The following is a 26,066-nucleotide window of genomic DNA, read 5'->3' as shown; positions in this document are numbered from 1 at the left end:
AGCCATCTTATTTCCGGTTTCGTGCGTCCATTTGCCGGGTTGGAGGTCTTGGACGCTGAGGTAGCTCTTGTCGTTGGGAAGTGTAGTATGATTTCCCGCAGTCACATTTGAGCATCAATCTCTTTATTTGAGTAACCGTCTTTGAAAATGGGCGAAGAAAATAAAGGCGGTAAGTTTTTGCTATTAAATATGCTTCATCGTTTTTCATTTATAAAGATGGCTACTTGTTCCATGAATTACGCGTAAATTATCTGCTTGCTTTGTAGCTATGTTTTTAAGCAATAAGATTACGACTGCATACTGCCCCCCCTTTTTTTTTTTTTTAAAATGTGAACTGTTGACTTGAAATAGTCTTTGAAGGAAAGCTAATATGAAATGCCGTCGAAATGTGTGGGGATGATTGTGTTAGTTTAATTACCGCTAATACATAAAATTTGTGAAATTAATATTTTGGTATTTTATAGACCCATCCTGTTAAAATTGTATGTTGTGGAGGGACCCGAAAATTTTGATAAGTTATTGTTGAGACCTTGAGCTGGGGTTGTGCCGTAATCTAATATTAGATTCTATAAAATTCAAAACATAGTATGTTGGGATAATACGGTAACAGCTTTAAAGTTGCTTCTGCTGGTTTACCAAAATGTAGAATTCTTGCCTGTAGCATATAGTGTACCAAGAGAAGAAAGGTTCTTGAAATTGTAAAAAGGTCTGTTTCATGTTTTGGTATTTGTAAGGAAGTAGATTTATGTATTATTGTGGCATTTGCTGTAAAGCTTAAAGAATTTCTAGATGGTGACGGGGATTTTTCCATCGAGTTAAGTTTTACAGATTGCATCTCAATACTTTACCATTTCCCCAATCAACATTTTTTCCAGAATGTTGATTATAATAGAGGGAAAAATAAAGTTGATGTATAGAAACATGTTTGTTAGCTATCAGGCAACAAAGTAAGACCACGTGGACAATTCTTTCTCTGTAAGAGGAGTTCTAGATGTACACTGATTTAAATTTGTGGAGAGAGAAATCAGCAGTGCATAGACAAAGATGGGAAACTCCCAAGCAGGAATATGCTGTCTAGTGATGAACATTGGCACATGCGCGTCAACTGATCCATCATTGTTGTTTGGTGTTGGTTGCGTGTTCTACGTAGCTTTTGCCAAACATGGTGGAATGATCTCAAATGTGCATCTGATAAGACAGTAAGTTAGTGCCCCAAAATTAATGAAACTGTTGAATGCTTAACTATCTTGATACTTTCATTGTTATTGATGGCAAACTAATAGAAATGGTGAGGGTATTCAAGATAGAATTCTGCTATTTAGTGATGAAAAACTTAGTGTAATATTGGACCCACTGAGAAACTTAAATGCAAGACTGATGTGCATAGTAGCCTGATGTCTTGGTTCAGTTGAAAAGTGTCCCATGGATCATTTTGGTTAGCTAGGGTTTGGATTTTCATGCACTATCAAATGGTAAACCTTGTGAATTCATGCAGTATATCAGTGAACCCATGGAACGAGGCAGCAGAAACTATAAAAACTTGGTGTATCACAATTCAGTTATATATTTTCTTTGAAAACAATGCAAAACAACAAATTTCTCTAAACTTTCTTCCTTATTCATATGTTTTCAAGGCAAGCCACGCTAGTAACTCCAAAAGTGTCCACAACTCGAAACTTAAGGAGGGGGGAGAGATTAGGTGGCAATAACTTAAGGATTTGCAGCAGAAGGAAGTAAACAAATGTTAAACTTGTGTTAATTCATATTTTTTAACTCTTAAAGCTGGCAATATCGATCTAGGTATGCCAACTGGTTAAAATAGGTTGTCGTGGCAGAGCTACATCTGTAAATGAGGATTCATGGGTGGGTATTTCAAGAATACTTACCAGTGATAAGAAAGGAGGTCAGCATATGTTTATCAATATGCTGTCACAGTTATCAAACCCTTGGACTGAAGTTTACAATGGGCCACTCATATTCAGATGCTGACAACTCCTGTATGTGTATGGTTGGGTGAACATTTATACTCTACCCTTCTTTATTTAAATTTATTGGTGTGAAGTATATTGGCTTTTATAGTGAACTGAGCTAGGGTGCCTCAGCTAACATGTTTACGAACCAACAATTTGTGAAATTACTCGTATTCAGCATGTTTGGCATAATTCATATAACATAATAAAAGGTGCTCTCATGCAAATTATTGCGCTGTATGTGCTGAGGCCAGAAATAATTCTTTAAAATGTATGAATTCATTCAGTTACATTGATGAAATCAATGAAATATGCATATTCTCCCCAAGGGGTCAAAGCATGCATTTGTGTGGAAATCAAAGGTATGGGAATAATTTGAGTTGGTAAAGCAAATGAACTTGAAAGTCTCTTTGGGTTTGCTACCAGATCCTAAAATCAACTTGAGTGCTCTCCTGAAGATAGTGAACAGCAGGATCGCTGGGGACTAGTGCAGCAGGGGATACAACCCGTCGGCTTTGGACATTGACGTCACAAGTCGCCAATCGAGAAGCGATTCTTCTTAGTGTTGTAGCTCCCTTCAGTGGCTAATAAGTGTTTTTTGGCTTTAAAAAAAAAATCTCACGAGATAGAATAAACAGATCCACTTTATTAAGCAATCAGTAAAAAAAACGAAACTGAAACATAACAGCAAAAGCGAAAATGGTAAACTGCTATCTGGCGACTTGTGACGTCATTGTCCAAAGCCGACGGGTTGTATCCCCTGCTGCACTAGACCCGATCGCTGAAGTATTGAACAGTTGATTTTAGGATCTGGCAGCAAACCCAAAGAGACTGAAGACTTATTGCACCTTTGAAAGCCTGTGAAGAACTTGACTGCTACATAAAGATAGTGGTAACAGGTGTGTCTGCAGTATAGGCTTTGCTTACGTTCTAGCCATCTTTAATAAATACACTTTCTGTCATAACTAGAAATGCATTAAATTCGGTAAACTTTCGTTAGCTAATATATTTGAGGGTTTTGATACATTTCTGTACAGAAAAAGGGTGATCCACTACAAAACTTTTCTCTAGTATTGGAAACTAGGACTCTAGTACAGCCTATACAACAGGATAGCCAGATTCGGCATGCTGTTAGGTTCAGTCTGGCCGTGGAAGGAATTTGTGGCACCCACGTTGTACTCCGCCTATGACATTCACCATTCTGTTAATTTTATTCTAGTTTGGCTTTGTTTATAACAAATTTATAAGTTCAAGTAATTCAGACTTTTAAACTTTTTAAAGTGAAGAAAGAAATGGTGACTTCATTTTAGTGTCACAGAAGCAATTCGTGGCCATGTGATACATATTTCTGGACAAATATTTAAAAAAAAAAGTGCTAATAGTGTCTGTGAAAATTAACTTACTAAATTTTGAACACACTAAGGACCTGCTTATGGCCAAACATCACAAAGATACTCTTAAATTCCGCATCAATTGTGATTGCCTGTCTCATTGTTTCGTGTGTTAACATTAGCAAATAATTCTTGTCTATTGTCGGTGTATTGTAACCCTGCAACTGTTAATATTAAAACTATTTTATAATGTAATCGCTGCAGTGAGTTACTTTTATTGTTTATTTTTCCATGACATTTCAAGATGCATGGCACCCCATTTTCACATGTTTACACTTATTTGTGTGTGTTCCTTTACTAATGGCATTGCAGAATTTTGTAGTGGAAGTTTTTAAGGCTGCAATTGTGAAACATAAGGCAGTTCATGACCCGGGAATTAATGTAAATGTTGTCAGCTACTATAAGAGTTGGCTCCAATACAAACAAGGAAGGAGAGAAGTTATGGCTGGTTGCAGGAATCCAAAATGACTTGCACATAATACTTTAAAGTTAAGACTACTTTATTTCTAAAAAAAGAATATTAACTTATCCTTGTGAGATGGTTTGATGTTCTCCTTTGTCTCCGACGTGCAATTACATTTACGCTTTGTTACTATGTGCAGAACACAGGCGAAGTATCATCTTCCTATTACTCGGTATTGATGCTTTTGATGTCTGCAACCAAACTGGGCCCAACCAGTATGGGTGGCTGGTTAACTCTGGTTAAGCCAACTTTGGCGTGGGTTGCTGAAGAATCTTCCTGGAGGTATGGCACTGCGTGCTCTTTCCATTGGTGCATGGGTCAGCACCTTCTTGATTTCGTTTCATATCACTGTGCTGGTCGATTGGTGCATGGGTCAGCACCTTCTTGATTTCGTTTCATATCACTGTGCTGGTCGGCGTGCAGTCGATGCTTCATGACTGCACAGTAAACATTTGAAGATGCGGTGAACATAAAATGAATTTTGAAACACAATTTGTTGGCATTGTGTATCAGGGAAGGGGTGACATTTGCATTGTTTTGTAACTCCATAAATGTTGTCACGGGCGCCATAGCTTTAACTTTGAGCTAGGAGCACTGCTGTCATGTTACACTACGACCTGGCCCACAAACTCACATAAGTATGTGAATCAGGTTGCCCATGCCTGCTTTAATCCCTTGAAATTTTCTAAGATAGGGAGTTCTCTTTAATGAAGTGTTGCAGAAGTGTAGTTTAACATTTTTTACATATTGATAAGATTCTGGAGTACCTCTTCATCGGCATCAGTTTAAGGGCATTTCTTGTTTCCAGTCATTTAAAGGCATCTAATCAGATATCATCAAATATCTCTTGTAAAAAAGACATCCTGTAAAATCTTTGGTGTTCTGGGTACTCAGATCACATCTTGTACAAAAGACAGTGTGGTGCTAGCTGTTATAACAGATTAATGAAAGGACTTTGAAAGTATTACAAGAGCATTATGTTCTACGAGACAAATGATTGATATTGACAGATCACACAGGCAGATTAACAATGTTGCTGGTCTTGGCTTACGGCGTCACATGCCAGGCCACTATACTAAGGCTACAGACAAACCTCGACAACATGCCAGTTGTATTTAGTATTAAATATGCCAGAATAAGAGGTGTTTCGTTATTTTGTAGTAGAAGTGCAAACAATTTTTACAGTCTAGGAGAACATTCAGAATTTTTTGTTAAATATTTGCAGTAACTACCGTATTTACTCAAATCTAAGCCGCACCTGAAAAATGAGACTCGAAATCAAGAAAAAAAAAATCCCGAATCTAAGCTGCACCTGAAATTTGAGACTCGAAATTCAAGCAGAGGGATAAGTTTTAGGCCACACGTCCAAATCGAAACAAAGTTGGTCCATTGTAATATGAGACACAATTTAGGTCGAATAAATGACGATACAGCTACAGTAGTTTGGTTAGAGTCGTAAGCTTAGCAGTTAAGCTGTACCAGGTAGCCATTGCTACGCGTCAGGCGCTCTGTCTGTATTTATACGGGTACCCTTCCTTTTTCACGTGCTTCATCTGGTTTGAATTGACTGCTTATTTTTCTTTGATCTGATAAGTGCCGTTATCTTTGTTATTGGTGTTTGTCACTCTAAGCTGAAAATGCATTACTGTACTGTGTCCTGCATTGTTTGTCGCATTCTGATAATGAGTGTTTACGGCCTGTCACTGCTCACGGCATGGCTTGCTTTTGTGCGCGCTACCGCCACTTACAATTATTTTAAAAAGAGAGAGGAATCGTCTCATTAGCGAAACAATGGCAAGAGACTGCTATTTGTTGTTACTTACAGTGCTACTTTCTTTGATAATGATCAACAAATAATAGGCTGCATATGATAGAAGATGTTCTGAATGAGAGTTCAGCGAAAAATTTTCTCCGTTTGAAAATCTTTGCAGACGCCTCTTTAGTGCATTATGTTCTGCACAGAAATTAGTCATCTTAGATTTAAAAATCTAGTCAATTGGCGTGCTTCAATTCTGACTGTATCACTATTAGGCATAAGAATAATACAAATATAAACATGACATGATATGTATATTCTTCCGCGTTTGCTGTTGTCTCACTCTAGTTTCGTAGTTCATTAGGACGACAGGATTTAAATGAGATAGCAGCAAACATGAAAGAATACATGGCAAAATGTTTATATTTGTATTATTCTTATGGTGAAGAGAATACTGCATGTGATTCACAATTCATAAAAGTTCCTATTAGCAACCATCTCTTCTCACAGATAGGAAAAAATTCAGAATGTAGAGTTGGCCATATTGGCAAAAACCCCAAACAGTCTTGCCAGTCGGATTTTCGTAGTACATTGAAATGCTGCTACATTCGAAGATGAAAAATACGGAATTTGTATTTACTTCGTTGGATTATGTACGAAAATGGGGCGGAGAAAAAAAAGCTCGTCTTCCACCTTTTTTATTTAATTTTTTTACTGACGCAGAGGTTTTGGCGCCAGTATTTATCTTTGTGCCTGTAAAGCATGCCTGTGTAGCACTACATATATTAGACGCAGAAGTTAGTTGTGGTGGCACCTATCAACATTTTTCAGAACTTTCGCTTACTTTGCACTCGATTCTAAGCCACAGGCGGTTTTTTGGATTACAAAAATTGGAAAAAAAGTGCGGCTTAGATTCGAGTAAATACGGTAATTCTATAATTACAGGCTGATTGTCAGTATGTTTACAGTTATCTGGAAAGTACTTGCAATGAGATGACTGTCAGTCTGCTTTCAAATAGTTTTCTTCTGCACTGCTTCCTGTCATGTGTATAATTAAATTTCCCACTCATTCTCCCACAATGTCTGCATTTTCAGCTGCCTCAGTGATGACAGTTTCTGGTCTCACGGGTCACATTGACAGTTTCACAGTGGTGTAAGATTCACAAATAATCCTTTTCATTTTTGTTTGGAATAACATTAGTTATTTGCACCCATACACCTTCAGTTGTTGGGAAAAAAGTGAGATTCCATTCTTATGACTTTTAGGGAACTCATCAATTATATATGTTGAAGACCGTAATTTTCATGCCACAGTTTCAAGGAATTCAGCCTTCAAGTCTTCTGAGATCCACGTCTACTTTTCAGCTGCAGTTTGTGCTACCAAAGTTAGTGACCAGTTGTGAATAATGTGATACAGGGCATTATCCATAACAGGCACTGATCACCTTGTCAAATTTGTAATAAGCGATGTGTCTAACCACTTCTGAAAGACTATACTGCTCATATCGTCTTGGTCATCACCTGTCTTTTCCAAACAAATCATTAATGGACAGTTTGGCACAAAACTGTCATGCACGTGCATGTAAAACTGTAAATTCCCCACCATTTCCAGCAGGCACTGCCATTGTCTCCATGGGTGTTCATCACTCCAGCCTCTATATAATGAATGGCTGGCATTTGGCATTATTCAGTCTCATCTAGCCACATTACACTTTTCAATGTCACACTCATGATCTTGCACTGAAAATCAGTCATGCAGCACCATCTGTCCTTTCAATAAACATTTTACGTCTACTAAACACTGGATACATGAAGCCTGTCTTTGAGCACTGTACGCAGTGAAAATTTACTGCCTTTGGAAGATTCTTTCGGAAGTGATGAACAATTTAGTGTGGTGTGTTCTCCTTTGTTATAGTATATGAATGACAGTCTCTTTGGAAGTTGTCGCAAGCTGTCACTTGCATCATATTTGGCTGCTTATTTCCTGGTGTTCTTGGTATCAAACCTTCCTCTGCAACCTAACAGGAAATAATGGCTCATCTTTTGTTCTCTTTCTCATAGTGGTCCCTTACTGAACACACACATTCACAAGTCTGGCTGTATTTTTCTTCTTCAGTTTCACTTCATCTCAGGTTAGCACTAATTGATACACTGGATGAGGGTTGAAATGAAACAAAGTTAATAAACACCAAAAATGAAGTATACTACAAACTTAAGATGTCTAGCTAGACAAATGACAGCAGTGGTTACAAGCAAGACACTCATTACTACATTTCAGGCAAGTGCGTCAGGTTTGCAGTGTGGCATTGTGGTTCATGGTATCTGCTCAAGTGCTTTCAGCCATTGGCTGGCTTCCTGTGGTTGACAGGCAGCAAAACAATGTTGCTGAGCTGTCAGAACCAATGACTCGTCTAACAGATTGTAGGCGGGACATTAACTCTGTGGGTTTTATTTTGTATGTCTTATTGTAACTAATTTTCTTTCTGCACTCCAAAACAAGTCTTCTTGTTCCAGACAGAATGTAGTGCATTTGTCTTAAAATTTGATGTCCCAGCTTATTAGTGTTGCTCTAAGTATAATAGTAATTAGAGCATTCTCACTACTCATTTATGGTGGGCTTCGTGTTTGGCTTCGGAATGGTGGATAATTTGATATTATGATAGCCTGACTTTTAATAATTTGTCACAAGTACAGTGAACACTATTAAATTACTTATCACAATTTTTCAGAAGGTAATATTTACCTGAAATCAAAGAATTTGGAAGAAACTTGTAGAAACAACTTAAAAAACTATTTGCTTCTGTAGTCTTTCCCAAAACCTATGTATGAGGCCTTCATTTGTTCAGTCAGTCCTAACTACTTCAGTTACTATGGGATTAAATTTTATATTTCAGATAGGATATGCTTACACACACACACACACACACACACACACACACACACACACACACAGGTTTGAGTGCTGCATATCAGGAATTAAAGCTTTTGTCAGCGTGAAATTGTGTATATGATGATTATTCGCACATGCGCGTCATCTGATCCATCAGTATTGTTTGGTTTTGGGTGTGTGTTTTACATAACCATTACTAAATAAGATGGAATGATCTCATTGTGCATCTGATAAAGACAGCAAATCGGTACATGCATAAAAAGTGAAAACAAATTAAGTATATTTTTAAACTTTAAAGGAAATAGTTCATATGACTTGTGCTTATGCTTTTCAGAGAGAGACAGGGACAAAGACAGAGATAGAGATAAGGATAGACGAAGAAGATCAAGATCTAGAGAGCACCGAAAGAGGTCCCGATCAAGAAGCCGTGGTAGACGGTCTCGTAGCAGAGATAAACGTGACAGGGATAGACGGAGCAGGTATGCACCTTCTGTTACTTTAGTACTACTCCCATAGCTCAAATAAAATATAAATAAAATTCCCATTGTCTGTGGGGGAGGGGGAGTACAATATTGCTTGTGTGCAACCAGTCAAGCTTTAAAGGATGTGTATTCACCTACAAAACACGTTAACTCGAGGAGGACATAGTGTTCAGAACTGAAATTGCCTGGCCCAAACTAGTCTAATCATTGAAATATCTTATCAGTAATTTTAAGCAATGGGTATAGCTTAGCAGGTGATAATTAAATTGTTACTGCACAGGTCACCCAGCAAAAAAGAGAAACGATCAAGACGGAGGAAACCATCTTTATATTGGGATGTACCTCCACCAGGCTTTGAGCACATTACACCCCTCCAATACAAGGCGATGCAAGGTAAGCTTGGCTTAAAAATTGGGTCTGAAAGTATTATGTTAGCTCACTCTAAAAAATTTTAATTTTATTTTGTAGCTGCTGGCCAGATTCCAGCTAATATAGTAGCTGACACACCTCAAGCAGCAGTGCCTGTGGTTGGTTCAACAATTACTCGCCAAGCTCGTCGTCTGTATGTTGGCAATATTCCATTTGGGGTCACTGAGGTAATTTTAGTTGAAATTTCAAAATTTGGCTTTGCAGTGTCTTTGGTATTGTTGATTAATGCTTTTTTATGTTTGTAGGAAGAAATGATGGAATTTTTTAACCAGCAGATGCACCTTTCTGGTCTTGCTCAAGCAGCAGGAAATCCAGTTTTAGCTTGTCAGATTAACTTGGACAAGAATTTTGCATTTCTAGAGGTGAGTACTACTGTAATGAAGTCTGGTTAATTTATATTTTAAGATGATATTAATAGTAGTACTCTGTAGCAGATAGTAAATATTATATAACTGTATTAAATAATTTCCAAAATAATATAGTATTAAGTATAATTTTTTGCAATTCTTTTTTTACAGTTTCGGTCAATAGATGAGACCACACAGGCAATGGCCTTTGATGGAATAAATTTCAAAGGTCAAAGTTTAAAGATTAGAAGGCCCCATGACTACCAACCAATGCCAGGGATGTCAGAGAATCCATCAGTTAACGTTCCTGGTATGCTTGAGTTCTATGCTAAAATACATCTTCAGAGCTCACTAGCATTTCCTTTTAATAGTTTTCTTGTGCTTGAATACACAAGTATGTTTATAAAAGGTAACCTCTTTGCCACTGTGATTTTTGAGGAGTCACCATTTTAATTTAAAAAAGCAGTGGTTTTGCTGTTACTCATAGCCAGCAGTGGTACAGTGGTTAATAAAAGGACAGTGCTGTGAGCTGTACAGTAGGACAATCGTATTTGGATATAAAAATTCTGCTGAAGGTGAAACAAAACAAAGATAGTCTAAAGTACGTTAACTAATAATTGAGTGTTTGAAAGCTGAGAGACTTACTTAGAGATTACATATACAACTGATGTCTTCGAACAACATATTGTGTTTAACATCAGAACTTCATAAGTGTTTCATTTCATGTCCCTGCACTGCCCCCTCATAATATTTTTCTTCTGTACTGTATGTCCACAAATCTCTTTATTTCAGTCGTCAAATTGTTTTCCTTTACATTGGTCACTTCATCATCTATCTATTTAATAAAATTTCATCTGTGTTCTCTCACTTCAGTAGTCTTGTGTAATAGTGACTTGGATAAAATAGAAGTAAATATGAGAATTTTTTCTATTTCTTTTGGTGTCTTGTTAACACTTTCCCACTTTAATATATTGTAAATTGTATCCAAAAATAGAAATATTCATAAATAGCAGTATCCATATTCCTAAGCATGTTCCCATAAGGGTCGTTACAAATTTTACGTTATCAGGCCCTCACTTCATTATTTCTGTGTTCTCATTTGTTCATTTTTGAAGTGGTGTTTCAATCAATGTTGAGAAAATTGCAGCATATGTGATTTATGTATATTTTGGTAGAGGAAAGTCCTGTATGTTGTGTGATGTAATCTTTTTGTTTATTTACAATACATGGTCATGCTGTACTGCATTTTAGATTCTACTTAAATGTAAGATCAGTTCCCAGAGTTTCTTTTCATGTCCCTGCACTGCCACTTCGTAATATTTAAAACATTGATTTGCTAAGTTGAAACTCGTTGATACCATTTGTGACCTGAGGGTGAAATATATAATTTCGCAAGGCAGTCACAGTTCTTCTGCAAGGCAGTAAGTCTAGTCTGTGTAATGGAGGAAGCTTGTGATCCTTATTGCTGAAGTAGATAGATGTATGAAATTGCCGTGTAATGTTAACTGCTATTAATGTGGTTTTTAAATTTTTGTAACTAGTAATATTAGGTTAATAATTGTACTTTGTTTGTTTCACCTGTCCCAAATAAGATTGTTCTATTGTCACACTATATTTAGTGTAGTCTCTTGGTCAGCTATGAAGCAGTGTTTTGCCACTAAGGTGTTGTCTTGTGTATTGCTTAGCAGGCGTGATTAGCACGGTAGTCCCGGACTCACCGCACAAGATCTTCATTGGTGGCCTTCCCAATTACTTAAATGAGGATCAGGTATGGACAGACATTTTTGCTTTCCTGATAAATGTATCAACAAATATTCTTAAATTAGCTGAGCTTGAAATGTTTCTTTAATTTTAGTTGAAACCATAAATGTTAAGCTAACGAAAGCATATATAACAAGATATTAATTTTGATTCTTGAGTCTTTATGAAGGTTGATGAAAACCATTTCATGTAAATGCTAGTGTAAAGTATTTTAGAATTGTTTCTTAAAATGTTTACTTTTACTTTGTTTATGAGAATTTGAACTGTTATCAACCTTGTTGGAAGAGATTGTTTAAATTGCTTGTCTGTACAGTTGTCAGTTTTCAGCAAAATGGTTTTCTCTAATCTTTTTGTAAGTAGTTGGTCCTCTTCGAGTGTCACACTTCATTGAATGTATAACATTTGGATACTGTTTTGACAATGTTAAGTTTTAGACCCATGAAAGGACCATTGGAAGAGCAAACAGTTTTGCTGCAGAATTCTTGTTTGTTTTGTTGATGATCTATGCCGAGAGATGTTGGGTCTTCATAGTGCAGTGCCTTAATGAAGTTATGTGATGTATTAATTGATAGCTTGGGGCAGTGCATGTAATCTGGAGTTTTAAGATCATGTAGCTGCTAATTTCCTGTCTTCATGTGTGTAATTTTTTTTCTACCATCATTGAGTACTGTGTTGTGATCCCTCACTGCCCCAAGTTCATATATCCCAGGTGAGTACAAATTTACAGTACAGAATCCATTTTGCTTGACGTCATTATTGCCCAGCGTTGGTGAGACTTTTGTCATGCTGCTGTCTACATTTAGAGCAGTGTTGTGTACTGTTTCCATCACAATTCTTCGTGGGAAACCTTATCATTCGAAATCCATTTTGTTTGCTATTGAACTATGTAGTTGTGTATTGGTACATGGTAACACAGCAGCAGTTACTGGAGATAAGGAATGGAATAATATGGATTGCTGCTGGGCTCTTCATTCGTTTTAACTATTTTATCATGCTGATACTTCAAGCCCCTCAGTCTTTAACCTTGATCTTGGTCAGAAAAACTCTGCATCTTTTGCACAAGATTCTCATTATTTTGCAGGTTGATGAAAAACTGAACGAGAGGCAAAATACTTTTTCAGCAAAATGATATTGTAGCTCTCCAGATTTGTTTCATTTTTTTTCCAGGCCAGTGATGTTAAACCTAACATTTTCTTTCAGAACTGTTTTGTGGCCTATTACATTAATGAAATATAGGCCTTCCAGGTAAACACCTGTGGCAGTTTTCAGGATACTTTATTATTTGTATAAAGTTTTATGAATTTCAGCAGTACTTTTCTTCCCATTTTGACGTTGACACGTCTGCATTTTTTCCAGCAATTACATGTATGTGTTTGGTGCGTACTTAACAGTACAGTGATGTGGATGTTAAATTTTCCTGGTCTGTCAAGGATATAAATTTGTCACTTTCATAATGTAAATTTGTTTGATATTTTTCCTTCTGTATTAGGAATAATATTGAGGTTATATATTTCAGTTTAACAAACCTTGTATTATTCTTGGTACGAGAAAATTGGCCAGTATGTTACATCCATGTACCCATATGTCTAAGTAGCACTGAAACATTTACATGTATTAGTTCATATTATATAGATAATTATAATTTAAGAGTTTCGTCGATGTTTGAAGTTATTTTTGTAAAAAAAAACTCGGATACTCATCTATGCCTCTGCTTTCTTCCCCCCTTCTGTCGTAGCTAAGGTTTCGCGGGTAGTAAGACCCATCCTTTGCTTGTCGATAATATGAGAGAGCTACAAACACGCACAAACACATTATGGGATCATGAAAGGCAAGTTTTCTAAAACATTTTATGTTTTGGGGGAACTAGAATTTTCCAGCCCCCATTGTGGAACTCATGACAACATTATGGTATGTATGTTTAGTTTTGTGTGTGGTTCATTGTGACAAGTGTTTAGGTAAAAATAAAGTGATTGGTTGGAGAGGCACATGAAATGTGCCATAAGTTTGTCATTTAGCAGCTAGTACTTCATATGAAACCCATGTGGGCTACTAATAAAACTTGTCACAATGCAACCTTAAAATTTTATCTTTCAGTCCATGGCTGCAGCTGGTACAGGTGGGTGGTTTAGTTAATAAGTTTTTGTTATTGATTGCATTGTGTTTTATGGGAACATAATTTTATATGAAGTAGTTTTAATGAGTGAAGATCAATAAAAATAATAAAGCATGTTAACAGTTTGAGATTTACATTCATTTCTTATTCTTAAAATTTATTTTGATCATTTTACTATTTGCACTTCATGCAACTTTACTAAAAGCGATGGGGAAGGGATATCATTTTGAAAATTATTATTGTATTCAGTTCCAAATTTATTATATAATTGTAATATCACAAACATCCATGATTTTGTTAACTGTGAATTTATATTGCTATTTTCATTCAGAGGTCACTTGCTCAATGTAGTGTTAATTCAATATAAAATGTTTAATAATTCATGGGTGTTTAAAGTGTTGCAACAAATATTTTTGCTATTGTTAATATCTCCATTTTCAGGTTAAAGAGTTACTTATGTCCTTTGGACAGTTACGTGCTTTCAACCTTGTGAAGGACTCAGCCACAGGGTTAAGCAAAGGCTATGCCTTTTGTGAATATGCCGATGTGACGATGACTGACCAGGTATGTCTGCAGTGACATTGACATTTAATATCACTGTATCAAGTAACTGATAGTGATTTGCCATTGTTGTTTACTGTATGTGACACAGCTTTTAAGTGGAGTCTAACAGTTTAAGTTGGATTATACTAATTGCATAATAGATATTAGAAAAAACGTGACGCTTCAGTGCCACGTGGACATTAACCCTTTGCATCTAAACAAAAATAATTTTTTTTATTAAAAGATTTTGTGTTGACTTGCGGACAAATCCAACAATTTTATTATGAAATTCTACTAAATTTTGTGATCTCCAAAATCATTAGGTTGCTAAGAGAATTGAGATTTACTGTATAATATCATTATGCACTTGACTTGTGTGATTTATCACATGTTCAAATGTTATGAAGATAACACATCAATTTATCATGATCTACTCACATTTGCATCCAAGTAAATATATCTAAACTGATCTTTATGTTAATCTTTGGCTACAAATATATGTGGTGTGCCTACATGTTGTCAGAGACTGCTTTCCCACCTTTCATTAGGTCACTTTCTCGCTCTTCCCTTACCTTGGAACCCAGCTTCTTTAGCCCATCTGTTATACATTCTTCTGGCATCAGGACTTTCCAATCTTACTACCACAGTCGTCTTCTACTCTGGTTATTTACTTGGAATCCCTGCCTATTTTCAACATTTGACTCGGGAGGGGGGGGGCTGATATCACATTGTTGAAGCACCAAAGACACATTTTTGAATATTTCCCCCATATTGATGGTACACACTGATCGTAAACTTTACATTTCACACACTTTAAAAGCTTAGTTTGGAAAACTTATCAGAATCACTCCGGGCCATCAGGTATTTTACTTTCGCTGTCTATACAGTTCTCTGAAATACAAAACCTTAGTTGGTTCTGTAGTTTCATTGTCAATATTCAGATAGGGGGAATGACGTTTAATTCGTTTTAATAACATGTGTAAGTGTTGTTCTTCCATTTTCTATTATTTGAGCACATATTCCAGGGACACTTTAATGTAGCAGATCTAGGAAGCCTGGGATAGAGGAAGGGGGTGGGAGATTGAAAGGGTTGAACTACAGTTGTGTAAGATACCAGTACAAGTGGGCATGTGCTATCACGTTTTGACACTCCCAAATCTGGCAAGCAGTTGTGCAGTAGCTGTTGAAGACTTTGAGTATTCTACTTTGCTGTGTGTTGTGCGTTGATTTTTTGTGTCTTATTTTGTAATGAGTAGAGACTAGTCCTGGTCCATCACTGGGCTCGTGTGTGTCTCACCAGAAGGGATTGACGACCATTTTGATGGATTGAAGACCATTGTGACCATATGTCTGGCTGCATTTGCAATTCTCCTCTCCCATTTAAACTAGTGGCCAACTGCCACATTAGTGTTCGCATTTTACCAAACAATTTCTATCTGATCAAGGAGCTCTTGAAATAGTTTGTTGCTAATATACAGTTTTTCTAAAAATCTATTCTGGTAATATTACCTGTTATGTAAAGAAAATACATAAAACACATGGGTGACCTATATTTTGTCTTTGATTGAAAGAATATTGTCCCACAAGATATCCTAAGAAATACAAAATGTTACAGTAGCACCACAACTTTCTGACTTGGATCCAAATAGACCTTCAGCAAAGCAACAGTAGCTTTAAGAACATTGGATGCGGCATTCAGATATTGACCAACACAGTAAAACAGAGTTACCATTTGCAGACATTGTCTTCACATAGGATGATTGAAATAAGCAGCTCTGCACATGGTTGATGGCATAATTGACTTCTACTTGAAAAATTTATTAAATCTGTTTTCAGTACAATATCAAAATTCCATGTGATTTAATGAATTTATAACAGTTTGTTTCATTACACCAGTTGTCTTGCTTATTATTATAAAAGAAAGTTGCTCACTGGCTGTGTGCTACTTCTTGCACTTACGTCTCTTTCTTTGTAGAGCATTTGTGTAACCTGAACCAACTGATTTTTATAGAGTTTTGAGAACCCTGAACCTTTCAGATTGTAAGCAGTACTGAGAGATTGTGGATTTATTATTAATGCTCTGCACTCAAAAGTTAGCCTGCATGTGTCCCATTGGTCACTAATTGCTTTATCATGTGACAATCTTTATAAGGGTACTAGTCACCAAATCCAAGGTGTTCGATAAGTCACATGTACCCACCGGGTCATGCTAAATACTGAGAACCTCGGGGAGCTCATTTGTGTAAACACATGAGCTTGGTGAGTTTTCAGGAACTGGGGACTGGTCAGTGTTTCCAGACCTGTCACTGTATGCTCTGGGAATGCTTCAACAACCACCATACAGTGCTGCAGTGGGATGTTGTGTGCCACAGGTATGGAGGATTTTGGCTTAACTGCCTGGATCACAAGAATGATAAAAATCTCTATAAAACACTGCATGATCTCAAGGTGTGCTGTTGAAGAGGGACAGTCTTTGAGGGGTAACCTGTGAGCAGTCTGCTACACCTAACTTGTATAAGGCTTGCCCAGGCAGTTGGAACTCTATTGAGGTGGACCCTAGATGCCTGTGGGAACGCCAGGGCAAATATAATCAATACTTCCAGTCCCAACATGATGGGTGTGTTGTCTGGGAATTCTCACAATTACTCACCCAAATGAATGAGGGAGGCTAGTCCTGATAATCAAATTGTACTTAGTGCTGGGGCTCATTTTGTGATCAAGAGGAAGGAGGGGACATTTGAAAAAGTGCCCCCCTCCTGTATTCATTAAGTATTGGAAGGACTTGCTGGTATCTTGGCATATTAAATGTTTGCAAATTGGTTCCTTATTGATTGAGGGTAACAGGCAAAGCGGGTGCAACTTCTTAGGAAGTCATAAAATTGGGTTACAGTGATATAATTGTCCAGTTGTCTAACTCACAAGTCAAGCACGGGTGTGGTCACATGCTGTGATATTATGGACATAGACATCTCGGAACTCGATGCGGAGCAAATGATGCGAAGGCATAATGGCAAAATTCATTGTGATCTTCAATTCTCCAGCACTACCTAACACATAATGGCAGGGTTCCTCGGAGTTAAGGTTAAGCTTTATGTACCTAACCATAGACATACCAGCAATTTGACCCTAAAATGCCAAGTTGCTGAGGTTGAAGTGACCTTTAGGAAATGTGGAAAGGCAGCCCATGATTCTCTGTATCCAGCTGTGGGAGCCACCCCACCTGGAATCAAGACTGCCCCATTTTTGCTGAGGAATGCAAAATTCAGGAAGGTGGATGACATAAGCAGAAGCCAAGCTTCTGTGGAACCTGTTGAAAAGATGGACATTGAAATGCAAATGACATCCAGCAGCAGCTCCTTTTGCGTGCCAAAGCAAAGTGGGCATAGTGAACCATGCGATTATGACAGGAGAGACTGGTGACATTTTCAGTGAGCATTGAGAAGACACCCCCCCCCCCCCCCCCCAACAGCAAAGTACCTGTCAATGTCCCCTGTCCCCCAACATATTCGAAGAGAGTCACAACATTTGAGTCAAAAGCTGTCCCAGGCACCATTCTGACACATTTGACGGGTGAGGACATCATAGGAGGATGCCTTGTCACCAGACCCAGGCAGCCACTCCCGTCCCCCTCACTCTACAGGTTCCTCACCACTCAAGCACCAGGATACCAGTATATCAAAGGCACTCTGCTGAAGTGGCTCCCTTACTCCAGTAGAAAATGAATGACTACAGAATTTGTGTGGAGGAATTGAAATTCCTTATACAGGGTAGACCTTTGTGTGTCTTGTCTAAGAGACTCATTGTAAACAGACTAACATGACTATGCTTGCAGGCTGTTCTCACAACAGAGAAGACTACCTTGCTGGTGACAGGGTGAAAGGTGGGATAGTAATGTTTGGCACATTTTGCTCCTTGCCTGTGCCTTTAACCACATCACAACAAATTTCTGTTTGGATAGTCTTACCATGTTGTAAGAGTCTGTTGACAGTGAGACCCACATACACATTCTTGAACAACTGCCCTCTCCCATTCTCCTTGGAGGGTAGTGCACAGATTACTGTGGGGACTAACACATTTTGCCCCAGGTGTTGAATACTTGAGATTCTGTCACAAACTAGACAACATATTGATGGATGTGGGTCGAGCTATACATTTTAGCACTGTTGTGTTCTCTCTACAACCATGGACCTCTCCTTCTGCTCACCTGCCTTGCAGACAATGCTCAATAGGGAGTGGATGATGACCTTCATGGTAACAATCATTACCATGTCTGGATCCATCTGCCACGTGGAGCAGATCCTGACAGGAAGCTGCCAAGATGTTACTTTGGAAAGGCTGACTAGGTGCTGTACAAGCAGTTAGCTGTTTTCAAGCATGGTGGAGGTTTCTGGAATGAGTGGGTCGCATTACAGATTTGAATCGCCATACCACTGACACATCCATCCCAAAGTCCAAGGCAACACCTAGGAGGCAGCCTGTTGTTCGGTGGAATGATGAATGTCGTTTTGCAGTTGGGGGACAAGAGGGGGCCTATACGAAGCTTAAATTAGTGGCCTACAGACACGAATTCTTCAACTTTTCAAATGGCGAGGGCAAAGGTAAGCAGAATGGTTAGAGTAAGCAGAGGTCTTTAGCAAGAGTTCCTAAATTCAATCAGTAGGTCCACACCCACAAGTAAAGTATAGTGAAAATGAAATGTCGTGTGGCTAGGGCATCCCGTCGGGTAGAGCGTTCGCCTGGTGCAGGTCTTTTGAGCTGACGCCACTTCGGCGACCTGCGCATTGATGGAGATGAAATGATGACAACATAACACCCAGTCCCTGAGCGGAGAAAATCTCCAACCCAGCCGGGAATCGAACCTGAGACCTTAAGATTGACATTCTGTCACGCTGACCACTCAGCTACCGAGGGCGGACAGTAAAGTATAGCAAGCCATCAGGAGGATCTCAAGGTGGAACTCAGGTCTGCCAGTCCTGAGAGCAGGTGTGCCGTAACTTCAAGGAATGTTGCTCAGACAATTGCTGAATCTTATAAGACTATTAGGACCAATTCTACTCATGATCCAGCTTTTTGTCCTTGTCTGGAGATGCAAGAGAGGGTTGGCTGTGGTCTCCAACCCACCAAATTTAGGACTGTAGCCAGCCTTTCTCTTTGTGGGAACTGAAATTCCATCCATAGTGAGTAGTTTGTGGTAATGGACCCGGTCATCAGCTGACAGTGTGCAGAATAGTGTAACAGTTTGACTCACAGTTGGAGCAAATCCTCTTTCTGCTCTTTAATGATATTTGGACGACATGTGACTTTTCCAACTCATGGAAAGTGACTTAATCCAGATATTAAAACCAGGGAAGGATCAGACTAACCCATGTAGTGATCATAGCATTAGTCTTCTAAGCTGCATAGGAAAGACTGGTCAATTGGTGCCTATTATGGGTTCTCAAAACTAAGTCCCTACTATGTCACCCTCAGTGTGGTTTCAGGTGGTGTCACTCCACACTTGATAAAGTGACACTGCTCAAAGCAGCAATTCAATAAGCTTTCCTCTGTATGCAACACCTCATCAATGTCCAATTTAGTTTGAAAAAGGTTTGTGATACATCACTACCTGGAGGAAAGTTTATTTGTTGCAGCTCTATCAGTGTGTGTTCAGTGGATGACTACCCACTGTCATAAACTCATTCCTCTCAGACAGGTATTTTCAGTACAAAGTTGGGAATGTCCTACCGTACTGTTTTAAGGAACATTGTTCCTAGTTTGTGGATGACTTCTCCGTCTTCTGTGCATGCTCGAACCTTTCAAGCTACTCGGCAATTGCATTTGACAATAAAGTGAGTGGAGGAATGGTCTAACACTATAGGTTTTAAATTCCTGTTTATTGTAATGACTTCTGGAATTTTACCTGTTTTGAAACTGGGGATACTTTTCTCACTTTTAAGGAAAAAATGAAGTATCTTGGCCTCACTTAAAATGAGATGTTATTGTGGCTGCCACACAATAAAGAACTAACACTAAAATAATGTAAGGCTTTAAACATCTTAAAGGGGAGTGTGCAGAGCCTGTGCAGCTAATGTTTAGTTAGCAAAGTTTATGTATCTCAGTCTCTGGAGCCAGTGAAGATAAAACAATCTAAAAACATGTCCATGTTATTTTCTACTGAAGCAGAATTATAGAGATGGGATACAAAAGAACAAGGTATATAAATATTTAGAAGTATGCAACTCTTGTCATGAAAACATGTACATATAAGTCCATAGATTCACACCTATTCAAATTGCTACTGAGATTCTGCTTCAGTAGGTACAGTGTTATCATAAAACAAGCCACAAAGTTACATGTGGCTACCAAAGTAGTTTTCTATATATAAAGTACAAAAATTTCATTTTGAAAAATCGGCAGTTCCAAATGCCGATAACTGGCTTATATTTTTAAATTAAGGCCGAAAAACACCCAGTAGCATAATCAGGATCATCGTCTTTGCCAACCTCCTTCTCTAAAAGATTATTTGTTCAGGTTGATCTTGCTTCTTTCATGATGAACTCTGCTGCATGCTGTGTCTTGGCGAGTCTCTACTTGTCTTATAATTTCAACCCATTTATAGTAAAACAGCCTGGAATGTTTTAATAAGGGGTAAAATTTTTAATTTATTAAATTAATTTTAATTTAATAAGAGGTAAAATTGTCCCCATGTTTTCAACATTAAATGTTAATACAGAATCACTAACTCCCTCCTTCAGTGTATTTAACCCTACAAACACATTTTTTGTCCAGATAATATTATCAGGATTCTGAGTCTGTCCATGTATAAAAATCAGAGGTGGTATGAGTGTATTAGGTTCCCATAAATTTCAAACAATGTAAAACTCAGGATGGTATGTAGCAATATTATGAGAAGGAAAGTTGCTACTCGCCATATAGCAGGGTTGCTTCATCGCAGACAGGCACAAGTAAAAGCCACACAATTATAGCTTTCAGCCGTTAAGGCCTTTGTCAACAATAGACAAACATATGCACATACCCCGCACACTCATGCAAACGCAACTCTCACAAGACTGCAGTCTCAGTCAACTGGCGCACAACGAAGTTCTGCAGGGATGTAGCGGAAAAGGAGAAAAATAAAAAAACTGGGTGTGGTGTTGGAATAACGGCTGCGTAGTGCCAGGGTGGAAACGGGGGAAGGGCTGGATGGGTGAAGACAGTGACTAACAAAGGTTAGTCATGTGTGCGAGTCGTGTTTGTGTGTGTGGGTGTGTGCGTATGTCTGTCTATTGTTGACCTTCGTTAGTCACTGTCATCAACCATCCAGCCCCTTCTCTGTTCCCATCCAGCACTACCTCCCACCATACTATCCCTCCCCCTCTCCACTCCAAACCTCCTCTGTACTCCCACCCAGTCGTCACTCCCATCATGCACTGGTGCTGCTGCCCTCAGTCTGGTTTCAATTGCCTTAGGCTACAGTCGTGTGTGTGATTTGCGTGTGTGGGTGGGTGTGCGCATATGTCTGTCTATTGTTGACAAAGGCCTAAATGGCCGAATGTTATAATGATGTCTTTTTGTTGTGCCTATCTGTGACTCAGCATCCCTGATATATGGTGTGTAGCAATATTGTTCCCATAAATTTGTTTGATGGCTTCCATAACAGCTTCAGGAATGGAGTTCTAATGTTCAACACACACTTCCTGGAACTTTAGTCTATTGGAATTTACACTATGATTCATGTCCAGATGGGGAAAGTGAATGTATCAGTTTTCTGTCGGTTAAGAGTTTGTGAAAGTATGAAGCCAAGACTGCTTTCTTCATGCTTTCCAAATCATTTACATTATTCCTGAATGTTATTCTATAATACTGCTGAAGCTGATGTATTATTTTGTCAGTTGACCCTCAGTGACTTTTCCATCTGACAGTATGTTGGTGCAAAAAGTTTCTTTTAATTTTCTGAGGCCTGTTCCCATCCTCTTTTCTACATGTCCAACTCTCTCCAGTTTCTTTGTATTCACATTTTCTTACGGATTTGATTCAACAACTGTCTTACAGGCTTTAGAATTGTATTTAAAGAGAATTTAGCATGGGTAGGTGTAAACAGGTGGATTTTATTGGCTGCTGTGTCATGTTCTTTGGTATTGCCCTCAGGGTAGGGCTCCCAGAGCAGTTTTCAGTATATTATATGGTATTGTTTGCCATCCAAAGCAGATGAGATGATGCTGTGGCAAGAAATTCATCTCCTCAGATTCCTGAAGTGCCCTGCTTGCTATTCAGCAGGCCAGATGTTGCAAGAATTGCAGAACACTCACTTGCAAACATGGAAAAGAAAATAATTTTCTACTGGGTTCAAGGCTTATAGGAATCCAAGGAAATGAACTCACTTACGTGACCACCTAGAAGGCTCACGGATTGTGCTGCAGGGTTTTATATCCTTTGTGATCCAGAAGACCCTGTGTTGATGGCAGGCTCAGTGGCTGGAAGTGTAGAATAAGAAGCTACTTCCAGTCAAACCTTAAGAGCAACCCTGGCTTATCACCTTTGTACCACAAAGAGCTGAAGTAGTAACCCTTACTACACTTAAAGTAGCATATTGCTTTTGACAGTTAGCTTTCTTCTAAGTCGTGAGGAGCCCATAATGTGTCAGTCACCCAGCTACAATTTTTTCCCTTTTGTCTTTCATGGTGTCTTAGCCTTGATTTTTATCTGGTTATTATGCAGTGTTTTGTATGACTTAGATTGCTCATTCTAACTCTGTAATGATTATGTTTTCACTGATTGTGTGAGGATACCACATGGATTTATATTTTTTGTTTTTCACCTGCCTCATTATTCTAACCAGGTGTGACTAAGATTTACCATTTTCAGTTGGTTATTAAAATTATCAATAACCATTGAATTTGAAAACTAGTACTGTACTTGCACTGTTGAAATGCTTTCTTACACCGTTGTTAGCAGTGTTGGATGCTTCCATAAAAGTTTAAATGTTTCAAACACAGTTTTTATTTTAATTCTAATGGGAAACAATGTTGTTTCTTGTATTTCAGGCTATAGCTGGACTAAATGGCATGCAGTTAGGTGATAAGAAATTGATTGTGCAACGAGCAAGTGTAGGTGCAAAGAATGCACAGATAGGACAGCAAGCCCCTGTTCAAATCCAAGTTCCAGGTTTGACAATGGTAGGAGGTGCTGGACCTGCTACCGAAGTAAGTATCCTTGAGCATATTAGGAAATTAATTTTTGCTGTTGTAGAATAAAAAGTACAAATTAATTGATCATTTTTGTTTTGCCTTGGAAATGTGAAGTATTGCCATAGAGTTCATTAAATAGTGGTCGGTGAAATACATTAATTACTGGAGTAAATGAAACAGCTAGGTACATTATTTTCTGTAGCTAATGTTACATTTTGCTTTCTAGGTCCTCTGTCTGCTCAATATGGTCACTCCAGAAGAACTTCGGGATGAGGAAGAGTATGAAGATATTCTTGAGGATATAAAAGAAGAGTGTAACAAATATGGAGTTGTGAGATCGGTGGAAATTCCAAGGCCTATTGAAGGTGTAGATGTACCAGGATGTGGAAAGGTACATGTAATTGTTAGTTTTGTGAAAACAGTGAAGCATAATGTGTTATTTATTGCATGTTGTGATGACAGATATTGACAGAAAACTTTTTGCTGATTTAATTGGCTTAATCTTTTCTGAACATGCATAATTCCATGTTTACATTACATTAAACATGTGAAAATTTGATAACTATATGCTTCATTAGTGTGAAACCAAATTCTGATGTTATACTAATATCCTTTGTTACTCTGATTCTTGTTGCAGGTTTTTGTGGAATTCAATTCAATTATAGATTGTCAAAAGGCCCAGCAGTCACTGACTGGCCGAAAGTTCAACAACCGTGTTGTGGTGACGTCTTACTTTGACCCAGATAAATATCATCGCAGAGAATTTTAATGTAAACAAAACTAAATAGCCTCTCTTGATGTGTATGGCATTGGCTAGAATGTCCACATGGAATATTTACAGCCACTGCACTTGGGTAATCATACTTGGCTGCTGAAGCATAGTATCATGTTCTGTAACCATTACTATCAGAACTTTTTAAAGGGCAGCCTTGATTTGATATGGGGAAGTTGCAGTTATTTTTTGAAATCTGAGACATGTACACCAGTATTTCATTTTTGCGCATCTTCAGTTAAGACTATATGCTAAAATGAAATCTGTTTGTTCTTAATTTAGTAAGAACTGTCTGGCCTGCATTTTTTGTTACTTTCCCTTGTGTAAATAAAGAGTAATTTACCACCTCACTTTCTGTCTCTTTCCTTATTTGTCTGTCTACTAGGTTCTCATATGTTAGACTGAAACCAAATACAGTTTAACCTCACTTTTATGTTCCTGGAATCAATGTTTTCCCACCTTTACGACACTTTTTATCGTTCCATCACATTTCTGATGTCCACAATGTTTGTTTGCACCCAGTTTTGCGTCAACGTATTTATAATTTCCCACAATTTACACGTTACGAAAAAATATTCGTTGAGAAAAAAAATGGGCTGCCAAGCACAGCTTTTTTTTTTTTGGGGGAGTAACTAGGTTTGTTCGAATAGAGGTATCATGACCATTCACAATCATTTCCAAACTCTCTACCGTGCAAATGCTGTTTAGTGATTGTTGTGATCATCGTGACACCTTTGTTGAACCATGTTTAGCATGTTTCTGCGTTTGGCCTCTTGTAGCGCTAGTTGACACCATCATTCACTGTGTGTTGCTGAAATGTTTTTAGTTTAAACACAATGCTGGTTACATATTTTTGTATGCTGAACACAAGGTCTTTAGAGAATTCATTCTCGTGTCAAGTGCAGCATTTTTGTATTATTTTTTGTGATGTTACATAAACCGTGTGAATGATAGTTTGCGTGTGTGTGGTTTTCTACATAACTGAGGTGGCGCAGTACCTGGTAATCTCAAAAAGATGACTCCAGCGCATGTACATATTTGCACTTAACAAGAAATAATTCTCAAAGTGCGTCATTAAGCATGAAAAAATATGTAACTACTGCAGTATTTCATTATTTAAATAATGAATGACAGCTGCAGGCTTTCCAAAAACATTGTTTACGACGTTTGAAATTGTCAAATGTTTCTACTTCCCAGACAGTTACCAATTCCAGTAACATCAGTGGTTTTTATTAGATGATAAGTCCCTGACAAGTCTTTTGATACCTGTTATATACATATCATACATAAAGTGCGAAAAGGCAGGGGGAATCCAGTACGTAACTTTTATAGTTTAAAATGTTATCTCCCATATTTTACATTTTCCCACATTTTACACCATTTTTTTTTATATCGCTTGAAAAGTGTAAAAGTGGGCTTTCAATGTAGTACAAATGTGATTTAGTTCGACAATTCTTTCAAACTATGGGCATGTGTTTGTTGACTCTATAGTTAACAATGCACCACCAATTACATGAAGCACTAATTTTAAACTGAACTTTTGACAGTTAAACACTCTATGGTACATATTGCTGTCTGGTTTTTCTGAAAAGTTCGTTAGCCATTTTGCAATGGGATTAAAAATGTTATGGGACTATGCGCTACTCGATGAAACCTGTGTAGCAACTGAACTGTAGTTTCATAGTCTTCGTTAAAGGTCTGTTTCAGCTACATTGTATTGGCTACAAGTAAATCAATGAATAATTTACTTTTACAGTTTGAGGATTCTATTTCACTTTGCCATTCATGCTCAGAATATTGATGACAGTCCTAAAATTGAGCTCTGCCTGGGGCAATTTCAACATTTCAGCACTGTCATTTGCAGTCACAGAATAATAGGAATTTCTGTAGGCACAGTCAGCTTTGCCATATGTATGTACATTATTTCGTAGATAATATTCACTACCAATAACTCCTGGCATTGGTCATGTTTGGTGATGTGG

The 26,066-nt window shown here is 37.9% G+C and overlaps 1 protein-coding gene across 1 annotated transcript; it reads left to right on the top strand.

The window, feature by feature from the left end:
- Positions 1 to 24,434, top strand: LOC124591170 (splicing factor U2AF 50 kDa subunit). The gene is made up of 11 exons (XM_047131713.1): positions 1 to 169; positions 8,805 to 8,949; positions 9,233 to 9,345; positions 9,421 to 9,548; positions 9,627 to 9,743; positions 9,900 to 10,038; positions 11,414 to 11,496; positions 14,044 to 14,166; positions 23,169 to 23,327; positions 23,539 to 23,703; positions 23,950 to 24,434. The coding sequence occupies exons 1-11, from the start codon at positions 148 to 150 to the stop codon at positions 24,079 to 24,081; spliced, it is 1,326 nt and encodes a 441-aa protein (XP_046987669.1). The 5' UTR covers positions 1 to 147; the 3' UTR covers positions 24,082 to 24,434.
- The last annotated feature ends 1,632 nt before the right edge of the window (positions 24,435 to 26,066 follow it).

Source organism: Schistocerca americana, chromosome 2 (genome assembly GCF_021461395.2).
Source record: "Schistocerca americana isolate TAMUIC-IGC-003095 chromosome 2, iqSchAmer2.1, whole genome shotgun sequence".
Taxonomy (NCBI): Eukaryota; Metazoa; Arthropoda; class Insecta; order Orthoptera; family Acrididae; genus Schistocerca; species Schistocerca americana.
Note: the sequence above shows the minus strand (reverse complement) of the source record. Positions and strands in the feature narration are given on the sequence as shown.